Source organism: Myotis daubentonii, chromosome 10 (genome assembly GCF_963259705.1).
Source record: "Myotis daubentonii chromosome 10, mMyoDau2.1, whole genome shotgun sequence".
Classification (NCBI taxonomy): Eukaryota; Metazoa; Chordata; class Mammalia; order Chiroptera; family Vespertilionidae; genus Myotis; species Myotis daubentonii.
Genome location: NC_081849.1, coordinates 4,834,637 through 4,849,426, shown reverse-complemented (window position 1 = coordinate 4,849,426; position 14,790 = coordinate 4,834,637). Strand labels below are relative to the sequence as shown.

At 61.1% G+C, this 14,790-nt stretch overlaps 1 protein-coding gene across 3 annotated transcripts in view; it reads left to right on the top strand.

Annotated features, from left to right (window-relative positions):
* Window positions 1-14,790, top strand: part of DPP6 (dipeptidyl peptidase like 6) — a 609,552-nt gene that overhangs the window by 578,501 nt on the left and 16,261 nt on the right. For all 3 annotated transcript variants that reach the window (XM_059711373.1, XM_059711371.1, XM_059711372.1), the window contains exons 17-18: window positions 2,437-2,484; window positions 12,255-12,353. In XM_059711373.1, the coding sequence (XP_059567356.1) occupies window positions 2,437-2,484; window positions 12,255-12,353 (147 nt within the window). The remainder of the gene's footprint in view (window positions 1-2,436; window positions 2,485-12,254; window positions 12,354-14,790) is intronic.

The following is a 14,790-nucleotide window of genomic DNA, read 5'->3' as shown; positions in this document are numbered from 1 at the left end:
TGTCTGAGCCCCTGTGTCTGGGCCCCTGTGTCCGGGCCCCTGTGTCCGAGCCCCTGTGTCCGATCCCCTGTGTCCGCGTCCCTGTGTCCGAGCCCCTGTGTCCGGGCCCCTGTGTCCGGGCCCCTGTGTCCACGTCCCTGTGTCCGAGCCCCTGTGTCCGAGCCCCTGTGTCCGGGCCCCTGTGTCTGGGCCCCTGTGTCCGGGCCCCTGTGTCCGATCCCCTGTGTCCGGGCCCCTGTGTCCGGGCCCCTGTGTCCGGGCCCTGTGTCCGATCCCCTGTGTCCGCGTCCCTGTGTCCGAGCCCCTGTGTCCGGGCCCCTGTGTCCGGGCCCCTGTGTCCACGTCCCTGTGTCCGAGCCCCTGTGTCCGAGCCCCTGTGTCCGGGCCCCTGTGTCTGAGCCCCGATGTCTGGGCCCCTGTGTCCGGGCCCCTGTGTCCGATCCCCTGTGTCCGAGCCCCTGTGTCCGGGCCCCTGTGTCCGATCCCCTGTGTCCGATCCCCTGTGTCCGCGTCCCTGTGTCCGAGCCCCTGTGTCCGGGCCCCTGTGTCCGAGCCCCTGTGTCCGATCCCCTGTGTCCGCGTCCCTGTGTCCGAGCCCCTGTGTCCGGGCCCCTGTGTCCGGGCCCCTGTGTCCACGTCCCTGTGTCCGAGCCCCTGTGTCCGAGCCCCTGTGTCCGGGCCCCTGTGTCCGGGCCCCTGTGTCTGAGCTCCTGTGTCTGGGCCCCTGTGTCCGGGCCCCTGTGTCCGGGCCCCTGTGTCCGAGCCCCTGTGTCCGGGCCCCTGTGTCCGGGCCCCTGTGTCCGGGCCCGTGTCCAGGCCCCTGTGTCCGAGCGCCTGTGTCCGAGCCCCTGTGTCCGCGTCCCTGTGTCCGGGCCCCTGTGTCCGGGCCCCTGTGTCCGGGCCCCTGTGTCCGGGCCCCTGTGTCCGGGCCCCTGTGTCCGGGCCCCTGTGTCCGGGCCCCTGTGTCTGAGCCCCTGTGTCTGGGCCCCTGTATCTGGGCCCCTGTGTCTGGGCCCCTGTGTCCGCGTCCCTGTGTCTGAGCCCCTGTGTCCGGGCCCCTGTGTCCGCGTCCCTGTGTCTGAGCCCCTGTGTCCGCGTCCCTGTGTCTGAGCCCTTGTGTCTGAGCCCCTGCTGAGCCCAGGGACCCCGCGCCTGCGGGACGGGGAGGCAGGTGAAGGAGCTCATCCCAGAGCAGGTCCGTCCTGCGTGGCCTGCGTTGCGAGCCCAGAGCCGCCTCTGGGTCTGGCGCAATAGGGACAGGTCACACTGATGAGGCCACAGGTGCTCATATCCAGGCTGTCAGTTAGTCCCAGAGTTTGCCTACATTTTCCATAAAAACTCAATGTGCTGTGAGCCAGTTGGGGTAAGTGTATACACTGGCAGCCTCTGAAGTGTATTTAAGGAATGAGGTTATACACAAGAAGTCTCAGATGGGAAAACGAATATTCTCCTGTGACCCAATTCATCCATAATTTACCCCAAACTTCAGAAAGAAAAGCAATTTTCTAAAAAGACATGAATTTGGCCCTGGCCGTGTAGCTCAGTTGGTTAGAGCGTCGCCCCATATGCCAAGGGTGTGGCTGGATCACCGAGCAGGGCACACACAGGAATGGGCCAGCGCGGCATACATAACAGAACAGCAAATCGCTTTCGCTCTCTCTCCCAAAAATCAGTCAATAAAAAAGTTTAAAAGACATAAATTTGCGCCTCTCGGATGAGGAGGGAAAAAACCGCCCACTTTACAAAGACAACAAAACGGACGCGGTGAGCCCTCATTCCAGATGTTTGATAGAGACTCAGCAGCTGAATTTACCAGGACAGGGGAGGTCAGGGGTGGTAGGGGAGGGCAGGGGAGAGCAGGGGAGGACAGGGGGCAAGGGAGGGCAGAGAGGGGCAGGGGAGGGCAGGGCTGGATAGGGGAGGGCAGGGGAGGACAGGGGGCAAGGGAGGGCAGAGGAGGGCAGGGGAGGGCAGGGCTGGATAGGGGAGGGCAGGGGAGGACAGGGGCAGGTAGGGGAGGGCAGAGGAGGGCAAGGGGCGAGGGAGGGTGGGGGAGGGCAGGGGAGGGGAGGGCAGGGGGCAAGGGAGGGCAGGAGAGGGCAGGGGGCGAGGGAGGGCAGGGGAGGGCAGGGGAGGACAGGGGAGGGCAGGGCAGGGGAGGACAGGGGAGGCAGGAGAGGGGAGGGGAGGGCAGGGGAGGGGAGGGGAGGGGAGGGGGGACAGGGGAGGGCAGGGGAGGGGTTCGGGAACCCGAAGTCTCTGTTCTTTCACTGGGGTCACATGGTTGACACAGGCACGGGCCTTTCCCCTGCCAGCCCTCCCTGGCTCCCTGGCGAGGTCACAGCCGTGTCCTACCCCAGGCCCAATGCCACTTTGTTCTCACATCAACTAACAGCGTTTCTCTTTCTTTTCTGGCTTCGCTTCTCCGCGAGGCAGGTCCTGGGGTCCCCATGGTGACCGTGCACAACACTACAGACCAGAAAAGTAAGTGCCTTCAGTTTTACTCACATCTTCCCGCCACGTGGGGGAGGGAGCAGAGCAGTCTCCCCAGAAACCGGTGTTTTCCTATTCGGAGCCAGAGATGGTGGGCCCTTCCCAACCCCCCACCATCGCCAGCGTCACCGAAATGTGGTGGGAAGGCGGGGAGGCCTCACACCCCTCCCCATGCACCCCACACCCCACACCCCACACCACCCACCCACACCCCACACCCCACACCACCCACCACACCCCACACCCCACACCACCCACCCCACACCACACACACCACACCCCACACCCCACACCACCCACCACACCCTACACCCCACACCACCCACCCACACCCCACACCCCACACCACACACACCACACCCCACACCACACACACCACACCCCACACCATGCACTCCACACCCCACACCCCACCCCATGCACCCCACACCCCACACCCCACACCACCCACCCACACCCCACACCCCACACCCCACACCCCACACCACCCACCACACCCCACACCCCACACCACCCACCCACACCCCACACCCCACACCACCCACCACACCCCACACCCCACACCACACACACCACACCCCACACCCCACACCACCCACCACACCCCACACCACCCACCACACCCCACACCCCACACCACCCACCCACACCCCACACCCCACACCACCCACCACACCCCACACCCCACACCACACACACCACACCCCACACCACACACACCACACCCCACACCATGCACTCCACACCCCACACCCCACACCCCACCCCATGCACCCCACACCCCACACCACCCACCCACACCCCACACCTCACACCACCCACCCCACACCCTACACCACCCACCCACACCCCACCCCACACACCCCACACCATGCACCCCACATGTGCCAGGGCCTGGAGGCCACGGCAGGCCATGCAGTGCCTCGTATGCCACCCTCTGAGCTCCCGCCCTGCTCCGTCGACCCCTCCAGGGACCTCCCCTGGGCAGGGCTCGGTGGCCCCGGGCTCACCTGTCCTGGAGCCTGGGCGTCTTCCTGGCAGAGGGCGTCGCGAGGGCACTGCCACAGGGAGAGTTGAGGGCACCTGAGGGCGCACAGCTCGCTTTTGCCTGAAGGGGCCCGGCAGGTTGACCCGGGACAGGTTTTGTTTTCTAAGAACATGTGTCTTCCCGTGTCGCCTGCCTGTGCGCTGACACCAGGAGCGCAGACTCCTGCCCGCTGGCGCGGTGCCGGGTGGCTGGGCCCCGGGTTGGGCTCCCGCTCTGACAGAGCTGTCCCTGCCGGGGCGCGGGCAGGTCCGGATTGATCGCACAGGAATCCGCGGTTAGTGCCACCGCCGGGGTCTGGACTGCCATCGGCCTTGCTTCGGCCTCGCTCGGGCCCTGTGGACGGAAGAAACGCCTGGGCAGGCTCCGGGGCCCCATGTGAGGCTGGGAACGGCGTGTCCTCTCCATGGCCAGAGCGCCGACGTGCCGGGGAGGCCTGTGACCAGGAGGGGGGGGGGGGCGACGGGCAGTGCCACAACCACTGCCCCCGCGTGAGGGCTGGCGGCACCGGCAGTGCCTCCCTCCCACTGGCGCACCACGAGGGGCGTGACCGCATCCATGAGCCGTCCCTGCGGCTTTTCAGGGGCTGTGTATGTACTTTACTTTTTTTTAATATGTTTTTATCCATTTCAGAGAGGAGGGGAGAGGGAGAGAGAATGTCCGTGATGAGAGGGAATCATCGATGGCTGCCTCCTGCACGCCCACACTGGGGACTGAGCCGCACCCGGCCTGTGCCCCGACCGGGAATCGAACGGTCACCTCCTGGTTCCTAGGTCGATGCTCAGCCACTGAGCCACGTATTTTAACTCAGTTCATCCCCACCTGGCCTGTCGTCACCCCGTTTTTCAGACAAGAAAACTGAGGCAAGGGAGTGTGACTGGATGGCTCAGGCCGCACGGCCACAGGCAGGGGGTGGGTTTGGAGCCAGCGCTGGCTCTCAGCAGAGCCTGCCCCTCCTCCCTCGGGTTCAGCTGGGGGTCAGAGCTGGGCCTCCCTGAGACGGCCATGCCCCCCCTCAGCTGCCGCCCCCACAACACCAGCCCATCAAGCCCGCCCTGCTCTGAGGAGCCACCTGCCCAGGACAGAGGCTCCCATTCCGGGTGAGCTCTGCTTGGCCTCCGCGTCCAGGCAGGTGGGAAGCTGAGGGCTGGGAGGACTGTTCCTCCCAACAGCCCCCTCTCTGCCGGCCACTCAGACCTATACTTACACAACCGAGCGCCGCCGCGTCCCACCGGCCAGGCTCACATATGGGATCACACATGTGGCCTCAGGGCTACATCGCCGCGCCCAGGACTAGCAGCTCAGGGCCCACACCCGGGGCCTCCCTCCCACACCCGGGCCCTCCCTCCCACACCCGGGCCCTCCCTCCCACACCCGGGGCCTCCGTCCCACACCCCAGGGCCTCCCTCCCACACCCGGGGCCTCCCTCCCACACCCGGGGCCTCCCTCCCACACCAAGGGCCTCACTCCCACACCCGGGGCCTCCCTCCCACACCCGGGGCCTCCCTCCCACACCAAGGGCCTCACTCCCACACCCGGGGCCTCCCTCCCACACCCGGGGCCTCCCTCCCACACCCCGGGCCTCCCTCCCACACCCGGGGCCTCCCTCCCACACCAAGGGCCTCCGTCCCACACCCGGGGCCTCCCTCCCACACCCGGGGCCTCCGTCCCACACCCGGGGCCTCCGTCCCACACCCCAGGGCCTCCCTCCCACAGACAGGGCCTCCGTCCCACAGACAGGGCCTCCCTCCCACACCCCAGGGCCTCCCTCCCACAGACAGGGCCTCCCTCCCACACCCCAGGGCCTCCCTCCCACACCCGGGGCCTCCGTCCCACACCCGGGGCCTTCCTCCCACACCCCAGGGCCTCCCTCCCACACCCGGGGCCTCCGTCCCACAGACAGGGCCTCCCTCCCACACCCCAGGGCCTCCCTCCCACAGACAGGGCCTCCCTCCCACACCCGGGGCCTCCCTCCCACACCCCAGGGCCTCCCTCCCACACCCGGGGCCTCCCTCCCACACCCCAGGGCCTCCCTCCCACACCCGGGGCCTCCGTCCCACAGACAGGGCCTCCCTCCCACACCCCAGTGCCTCCCTCCCACACCCGGGGCCTCCCTCCCACACCCAGTGCCTCCCTCCCACACCCGGGGCCTCCCTCCCACACCCAGTGCCTCCCTCCTACACCCGGGGCCTCCCTCCCACACCCGGGACTGAGAACTCCTCGCCCCTTTGTGGTCACCTAAGTGGGGAGCTCACAACCACAGCCTCTCTGGTCAGGGCTGCCAACGCCACCTGGGTTTCCGCAGACGCAGCACTGAGTCCCTCCCGCTGTGTCTGAACAGGTTGAGCACAGTGATAACGCCCCCCGTGGGGTCAGGAGGGCGGCTGTATGGCCATGTGGACGGAGGGGCTGGGGCTGTGGACGGAGGGGCTGGGGCTGTGGACGGAGGGGCTGGTGTCGTGGACGGAGGGGCTGGGGGCCGTGGACGGAGGGGCTGGGGCCGTGGACGGAGGGGCTGGGGCCGTGGACGGAGGGGCTGGGGGCTGTGGACCGAGGGGCTGGGGGCCGTGGACCGAGGAGCTGGGGGCCGTGCGGGCAGCGAGGCAGCAGGAGGGCAGGAGCCTGAAGGAAGGGCCTCTGGGCAGATGCCAGCCTGCCCGCCAGCTGCGCGCCTGGTGCTGGGACAGTGACAGGCTGGAGGCCATGGGACACGTGCGGCGGGCAGACAGAGAGCCCTGGCCGCTGGGTGAGGGTCTGGCTCGGAAGGCAGCCGATGGTCCATCTCCCCAGCCCTGCCCTGTCCCCGGGACCCTAGAGCCCCCCGTCCCCCGGAATCCTGGGTGCCTTCCCCGTTAGGAAATCTTATCTGCGAGCCCAGCCCAGTGCTCACAGCTGTGAAGGAGTCGCTGAAGGCTGTTTCCGAGGATGGCGCTGTGGTCGGACAAGTGCGCTCCTTGGGGCCTGGGCATCCGCCCACCCAGGTGCTGGGCGGGGCAGCCACACAGCCGGGGCTGAGGGGAGTGTCCGGGTGTGAGGGGACTGTCCTCGCAGCCTCCGTGTCCCGGAGGAAGCGCGGGGGGGGGGGGGGGGGGGGCGGGGGGGGGGGCGGGGAGCCTAGCTGTGCTGCGTGTCCCTGACAGCCCGAAGCCCGAGCATCTCGCCTCGCCGGCTCTGCGTAAACTGAGGCTGCAGAGCCGCGCCCTTCCTGCCCCACCCCGACCCCCAATACCTCCACTGAGTTCTTATGAAGAAGCAAAACCAGCTCCCTGCCCGCGGGCACTGAGGCGGAGCTTTGACGAGATCGTCCAGGACACGTCTGCTCGGGTCTGTCCTCTCGCTCAGTCAGTCCTCCCTGCTGGGCGCCACCTGCCCTGCCTCTTCCTGAGTGACCGCGGGAAAGACTTGGGAGAGGCCTGGGGCGTCGGAAGCGTGGAAGGGCGGGCCTCAGGCCTTGATGGTTTGTGCATCTGGTAGTCCAGGTCCCCGGTCACGGCAGCCTTTCTGGGGGCGGAGATGGGGTGGGGTGGGGGTGTCAGGTCTGCAGATGGCTCCTTCGAGACCAGAGGCGGCACGGCTTGCGGGTGAGCTGGCATCTCTGACGGAGCGGAGACTGAGCAGGGCATGTGGCATGTCCGCCCCGTGGCCTCCCCCCTGTGCCCGGGCATGCTGGGGGAGCCGCGCAGTGCCCCCGCCATGCCACCCAGAGGGTGCAGTCCTGGGGACACAGCCCCCTTCACTAACCAGGTCTCCCGTCTAGCGGTTGAGAAGATCCAAAGGTGAATTCATTTACAGGACTTGACCTTCAAGTTGCTTAAAATCCGCTGGAGGGAAAGTAGACAGAAAAGAGCAGTAATGACCCAAACTGCGAACCATCGCGCACCCAGGCCGGTGCAGTGACGGACGTGCAGCAGGTGTGGAGCGGGGACCAGCAGTTCGGCGCCGGCTCAGCAGATGGTCTGAGCCGCGTGGCCCTGGGCGTGGACGGCCGGGGAGGACAGTCCTGACAACACAGGGGGCGCTGTGCATGAGGAAGCCATCAAATAGCTGCGCCGGCCTGGACTGGGGAGAGCCCCACGCAGAGGCGGCCTGCAGACGCGGGGTGATCCTGCACCACTGGCACCCACACCAGGCACACACATGGGCACACACATTGGGCACATGTACACACACTGGGCACGCACATTGGGCACATGTACACACACTGGGCACTCACATTGGGCACATGTACACACACATGGGCACGCACATTGGGCACATGTACACACACATGGGCACGCACATTGGGCACATGTACACACAGTCCTGCTCGGTCTTCCTGCTGAAATGTGGGAGCAGAACAGGCTGCCCTTCTCCCTGTCAGTCAGTTGCTATTGGCTTTCGAAAGATTCTAGCCACTAATTTCCCATAATTCAGCCTCGTGATCATTTCTCAGTGCCCGAACCCACAGGGTCTGGAAAAGCCTGGGGCCCCACCGCATTTGCCGCTGGGCACCGCTGGGCACAACCGGGGAAGCCACCTGGGGAGCAGTCTTTGTTCCTCTGCATCTGATAATAGCTAATTCCCCCGAATGTCAGAGGCAGCTCACATCTAATTAAGGAGTGGCCATCCGTATGCTGCAGACTGGAGGAGCCCCCGGCCCCCGAGTCAAAAGCGGAGTCCTTCGGGGGACATGCCAATCTTTTCTTATTTCCTCCGCTGAGCCCGGGCCTCTGTGAATGCAATTACGGGGACAAATAACATGGCTTAACTCCGCTACCCTGTGGGACAGCCAGCTCTCTGCTGATAAAACCAGCTGTGTGGGCAACCGTTAAACGAGAAATCTAATATTTAACTACATGTAATAGGCTGCTGCCTCGGGGTCTTTCTGGGAGGGTGGGGTTTCAGGGCCGAGAAAAGCTACTCAAATGCAGGCGATGTATCCACACGATTCGCCCGCGGTGCTCCCCCACGCACCACAGCTCCAGGCGCTGCAAACAGGTGGTCTGGGGGCAAGTGTTCGCATGAACTCCAGGCCAGCGTGAGTGGCATTTCTCCTCCAGCGTCAGCATCGGAGATGGCGGGGAGGGCAGCAATTCAAATGCACACGTGGAGAGAGGCACACAGTCTAAAACTGGGAAAGGCTCTACCCAATCCTCTTTCTGTTGCTGTTAATCCTCACGGGAGGGTATTTTCCCATTGATTTGTAGAGAGAGTGGAAGGGAGGGGAGAGACATGGAGAGAGAGAAACTTGGAGGTGAGAGAGGCACATCGATTGGTTGCCTCCCACATGGGCTCTGACCAGGGCTGGGGATCAAGCCTGCAGTTGAGGAACATGCTGTTGACCAGAACTGAACCTGGGACCCTCAGTCCACGGGCCGATGCTCTATCCACTGAGCCAAAACGGCTAGGGCCTCTTTCATTTGGAAATGTGGCTGCCCACATCAGCCGGCCACCAGCCACTTCCCCCGCAGCGTGGGGCCACTTCCCCGAAAGGGACGGCCATCTCTGTTCTTGTTGGTAAAGACGTTGTATCTGTGTCCCTGCTAATCCCACTCATCTTGGCGAGTTCCCGTTGCTCTAGTGTGATGCACACTCACACACCCAGGGCCCTCTGCTGTCACCCCTGGGCTTACGTGGCAGGCGGAGAGGACAGGGCCACGGGCTGGGGAGGTTGAGGCTCTGGGTGCCTTTGAAGTCCTGCAGTGTGCCTCTTGTTCCTGGTTGTTGTTAATCCTCACCTGAGGATAGTTTTTTTCATTGATTTTTTTTTTTTTTTTAGAGAGAGAGAGAGATGGATAGGGAGAGAAACATCAATGTGAGAGAGACACATTGATTGGTTGCCTCCTGCAATGCCCCAACCAGAGTAGTGATTGAACCTACAACCCAGGTATGTGCCCTTGACCGGGAACCGAACCTGTGACCCTTGATGATTTGATGAGCCCAATGTAGAGTCCCTTGAAGATAAAATTCCCTTTCATAAAGGACCACACAGACTGCCCCCATGGAGGCTTGATGTGAGAAAGAAAAGAGGAAGTTGGACAGTTTTTGTTACAGGTCAGATGGTAAAATAAGGTGATAGGGCCCTTTCAGTAGGAGAGGAATGGAGTGGGTGGATGAGGGGCATTTTGCACCTGGAGAAACAGGTACTGAGGGACTCTGTGTGCTTTGCAAGCTAGGGTACAGCCTCCGTGCAGCCAGGGGAGAGGAAAGGAGGGGGAGGGGGAGGGGATGGCTAGTGTTAGGGGGAGGGGGAGGGCGAGGGCGAGGGCAAGGGTTAGGCTGACAGCTGACATGCTCATCCATGCTGAGAGCCCCAAATTCTGATAACCTTACGATGAAGGTAAGAAATATGACTCTTAAATTATCCTAGAAAATGTAACAAAGATCGCATTCCTGTTCTCCTTTCCTCCCTGGGATACTGTGGCCTCTATATTGGGAGAACCATTTGTCCTAACACACACATGGCATCAGTATCCCCAAAACGGCAGGCTTGACATCAGACATCCCCAAACCGACAGTGTAAGAGGCGCTACACAGCAGGGAGGCCTCCCATCTGCCCAAGCTCCTGGCTGTCACGTCAGCAAGATATCAAGTGTCTCCGTGCCTTGCGCTTGTGATCGAATTGTGCAGACCACCTCCAGGACTGGTGTAGGCCCCACGTGTGGTGCACGGGAAATTGTGCAGACGGCCTCCAGGACTGGTGTAGGCCCCGCGTGTGGTACATGGGAAATTGTGCAGACCGCCTCCAGGACTGGTGTAGACCCCGTGTGTGGTACATGGGAAATTGTGCAGACGGCCTCCAGGACTGGTGTAGGACTCAGTGTGTGCTGCGCGGGAAATTGTGCAGACCGCCTCCAGGACTGGTGTAGGCCCCGCGTGTGGTACATGGGAAATTGTGCAGACCGCCTCCAGGACTGGTGTAGGCCCCGCGTGTGGTACATGGGAAATTGTGCAGACCGCCTCCAGGACTGGTGTAGGCCCCGCGTGTGGTACATGGGAAATTGTGCAGACCGCCTCCAGGACTGGTGTAGGACTCAGTGTGTGCTGCGCGGGAAATTGTGCAGACCGCCTCCAGGACTGGTGTAGGCCTCGCGTGTGGTACATGGGAAATTGTGCAGACCGCCTCCAGGACTGGTGTAGGCCCCGCGTGTGGTACACGGGAAATTGTGCAGACCGCCTCCAGGACTGGTGTAGGCCCAGTGTGTGGTACACGGGAAATTGTGCAGAAGGCCTCCAGGACTGGTGTAGGCCCCGCGTGTGGTGCACGGGAAATTGTGCAGACCACCTCCAGGACTGGTGTAGGCCCCGCATGTGGTACATGGGAAATTGTGCAGACCGCCTCCAGGACTGGTGTAGACCCCGTGTGTGGTACATGGGAAATTGTGCAGACGGCCTCCAGGACTGGTGTAGGTCTCGCGTGTGGTACATGGGAAATTGTGCAGACCGCCTCCAGGACTGGTGTAGGACTCAGTGTGTGCTGCGCGGGAAATTGTGCAGACCGCCTCCAGGACTGGTGTAGGCCCCGCGTGTGGTACATGGGAAATTGTGCAGACGGCCTCCAGGACTGGTGTAGGCCCCGCGTGTGGTGCACGGGAAATTGTGCAGACGGCCTCCAGGACTGGTGTAGGCCCCGCGTGTGGTGCTCGGGAAATTGTGCCGACCGCCTCCAGGACTGGTGTAGGCCCAGTGGGTGGTGCTCAGGAAATTGTGCAGACCGCCTCCAGGACTGGTGTAGGCCCCGCGTGTGGTACATGGGAAATTGTGCAGACCGCCTCCAGGACTGGTGTAGGCCTCGCGTGTGGTGCTCGGGAAATTGTGCCGACCGCCTCCAGGACTGGTGTAGGCCCAGTGGGTGGTGCTCAGGAAATTGTGCCGACCGCCTCCAGGACTGGTGTAGGCCCCGCGTGTGGTACATGGGAAATTGTGCCGACCGCCTCCAGGACTGGTGTAGGCCCAGTGTGTGGTACACGGGAAATTGTGCAGACGGCCTCCAGGACTGGTGTAGGCCCCGCCTGTGGTGCACGGGAAATTGTGCAGACCGCCTCCAGGACTGGTGTAGGCCCAGTGTGTGGTACATGGGAAATTGTGCAGACTGCCTCCAGGACTGGTGTAGGACTCAGTGTGTGCTGCGCGGGAAATTGTGCAGACCGCCTCCAGGACTGGTGTAGGCCCCGCGTGTGGTACATGGGAAATTGTGCAGACCGCCTCCAGGACTGGTGTAGGCCCCGCGTGTGGTGTACGGGAAATTGTGCAGACGGCCTCCAGGACTCGTGTAGGCCCCGCGTGTGGTACATGGGAAATTGTGCAGACCGCCTCCAGGACTGGTGTAGTCCCCGCGTGTGGTGTACGGGAAATTGTGCAGACGGCCTCCAGGACTCGTGTAGGCCCCGCGTGTGGTGCACGGGAAATTATGCAGACCACCTCCAGGACTGGTGTAGGCCTCGCGTGTGGTGCTCGGGAAATTGTGCCGACCGCCTCCAGGACTGGTGTAGGCCCAGTGTGTGGTGCTCGGGAAATTGTGCAGACCGCCTCCAGGACTGGTGTAGGCCTCGCGTGTGGTGCTCGGGAAATTGTGCCGACCGCCTCCAGGACTGGTGTAGGCCCAGTGTGTGGTGCACGGGAAATTGTGCAGAAGGCCTCCAGGACCGGTGTAGGCCCCGCGTGTGGTGCACGGGAAAACCTGTGGCTTCAGTATATGTTGGCTGAATCAGACTACTCTTTCTTCCCTTTCTTTCAGAACTATTTGACCTGGAGACAAATGAACACATACGGAAGGCTATAAATGACCGGCAGATGCCCCAAGTGGAATACAGGCAAATCAAGATAGAGGATTACAGTAAGTGCTGCATCTTTCCCTTTAAAAGGAGAAGCAAATATCTGACCTGAAACGGCTCCCACACTCCCTTGCCCTGTTCCCTGCTGAGGTCGTTTCTACATAGAGACACTCAAGACAGTGCAGGGTTTTCTGGTGAAGAGAAGCCAAGCCATTGGTAAGGCTTTATGTCCCAAGGCAATATGTCAAAGGAAAGTCTACCCACCCACATGGATGACTTCCCTGACTGCTTCAAACTTCCGTACACAACCTAGAGGCCAGGTATTCAGATCCAAACTCATGAGAACCCTCAAATTAACTACATATACACTTTGTGCTGTTCTTTTATAAGGAAGAAACAAAAGGCAAGAAATCTAAGACCATTTTAGATTGCCAGTGATGATGGATAGGTGGATAGATGGATGGATGGATGGATGGATGGATGAGTGGATGATGGATGGATGGATGAGTGGATGATGGATTGATAGAGATGGATGGATGGAGGATGGATGGATGGATGATGGATTGATAAAGATGGATGGATGAATGGATGATGGAGGATGGATGGATAGATGATGGATGGAAGGATGATAAAGGATGGATGATGGATGGATTGATAGATAATGAGGATGGATGATGGATGGATGAATGGATGGATAGATAATGGATGGATGGATGGGAGGATGGATGAAGACACAGCAAGCAATTTCCACATGTTTGTTCTGAGGCCCCCCCCCACACACACACACACACACCCCTTCCATGTATAGCTGCAGACCTCAGGACAGGCCCCCTACCTGCAGAATCCAGTACAAAATATACATGTGGGTGCTTCATTCACAGTTTATTATGATGGCAGAGCATTAAGCCCACAGCAGGCCCTTATGGGGCCATGTGTGTCTGCACAGGTAACACGCTGGGAGCCAGCCAAATGGACCTCCATGGCCAGACACCAAATTCCTGACTCACCCCTGCTCACTGCTCAGCAAGTTTTCCAGAACCCTCCCTCACATTTTCTCACATCTGTCCCTTCCTGCCGCAGCCTTTGAGGACAGATCGCCTCCCTGGGTGAGGTTCAGCCTCATCTCCTAAACCAGTGATGGCAAACCTATGACACGCGTGTCAGAGGTGACACGCGAACTCAATTTTTTGGTTGATTTTTCTTTGTTAAATGGCATTTAAATATATAAAATATCAGAAATATAAGTCTTTGTTTTACTATGGTTGCAAATATCAAAAAATTTTTATATGTGACACGGCACCAGAGTTAAGTTAGGGTTTTCAAAATGCTAACATGCCGAGCTCAAAAGGTTCGCAATCACTATCCTAAACCCAGTGCCCCCTTCTCACACTGCTGTCACAGGGACAGCCCCAAACCCAGGCCACTAAAGGCTGATGCCATCCCCTCCTCAGAAAGTGCAGAAAAGGCCTTCAGAAGCCGATTACCCACCTGCCCCTCCCGCCACGTGAGCTTCCTCCCAGCCTGGGGTTTGACTCGACAGGCAGGTGAAAGTGAGGATGCCACGGTCTGAAAGACTCTGCTCTGGGGACCTGCTATTGTGTGTTGTGTTGTGTTGTGTTGTGTTGGTTGTACTGTGTTGTGTTGTGTTGAGTTCTGTTGTGTCGTGTCGTGCTGTGCTGTGTGTGCTGTGTTGTGTTGAGTCATGTTAAGTTGTGTTGTGTTGTGCTGTGTTGAGTCGTGTTGTGTTGTGTTGTGTTGAGTTGTGTTTGTTCGTTGGAGGCTGCAGCTTTCCTCCAAGCAACACGCCTTCTGGAAAGACTCCCAGGGAAGCGTGCTGCCAGTCCTGGCCGCTCGGCCTTGGAGCTTATCATCTGTGGCAGGGAGCAGCCCAGACCATGTTTTATGGATATTTCAGTGATAAAGTCAGAGCCTGCCTTTCTGCGTCCCCGGGCCATTGACCCAATTTGCAAGCCATTAACATTCAGTCAGAATCAGGAATGAGACCTGGTCAGAGGGCTCCCCAGTGGGGAGGGGGACTGTCCTATCGTAATTCACCTGGGAAAGCTGCTAATTCTGATTTAATTGGTAATCTGGGTTGTAGTTAACATCAGTAAACAATTTCTATCTTGAGAGGGAAGGTTTGGGGGAGGACAGAAGAAAGAGGAAAATCCACCCAGTCACGGGATGCCACACTACCAAGGACCAGATCTTGTCGGCCTGGGCTGCACCAGCCCCTCCCGTGGTGCGTGGAGGGGTCCGAGCCCACAGGCAGGCACCTGCCCAGCGCCAGCCTGTGCACAACAAGGCGGGCAGAGCCCTGGTTCTGCATAGAGAGTCCCAGGGGTCTCCGCTGCCCCTCTGGGCTGCCCTCCGGCCTCATGCCTGCCCCCCCTTCCCTTCCTCCCCCACTAAATGGCACCTGCAGCTGCCCCGAGGGTCCACCCCTCCCGGCCTGGGCCCTTCTGTGAGCAGAGAGAGCCAGGCTTGCTGTTTTCCTAC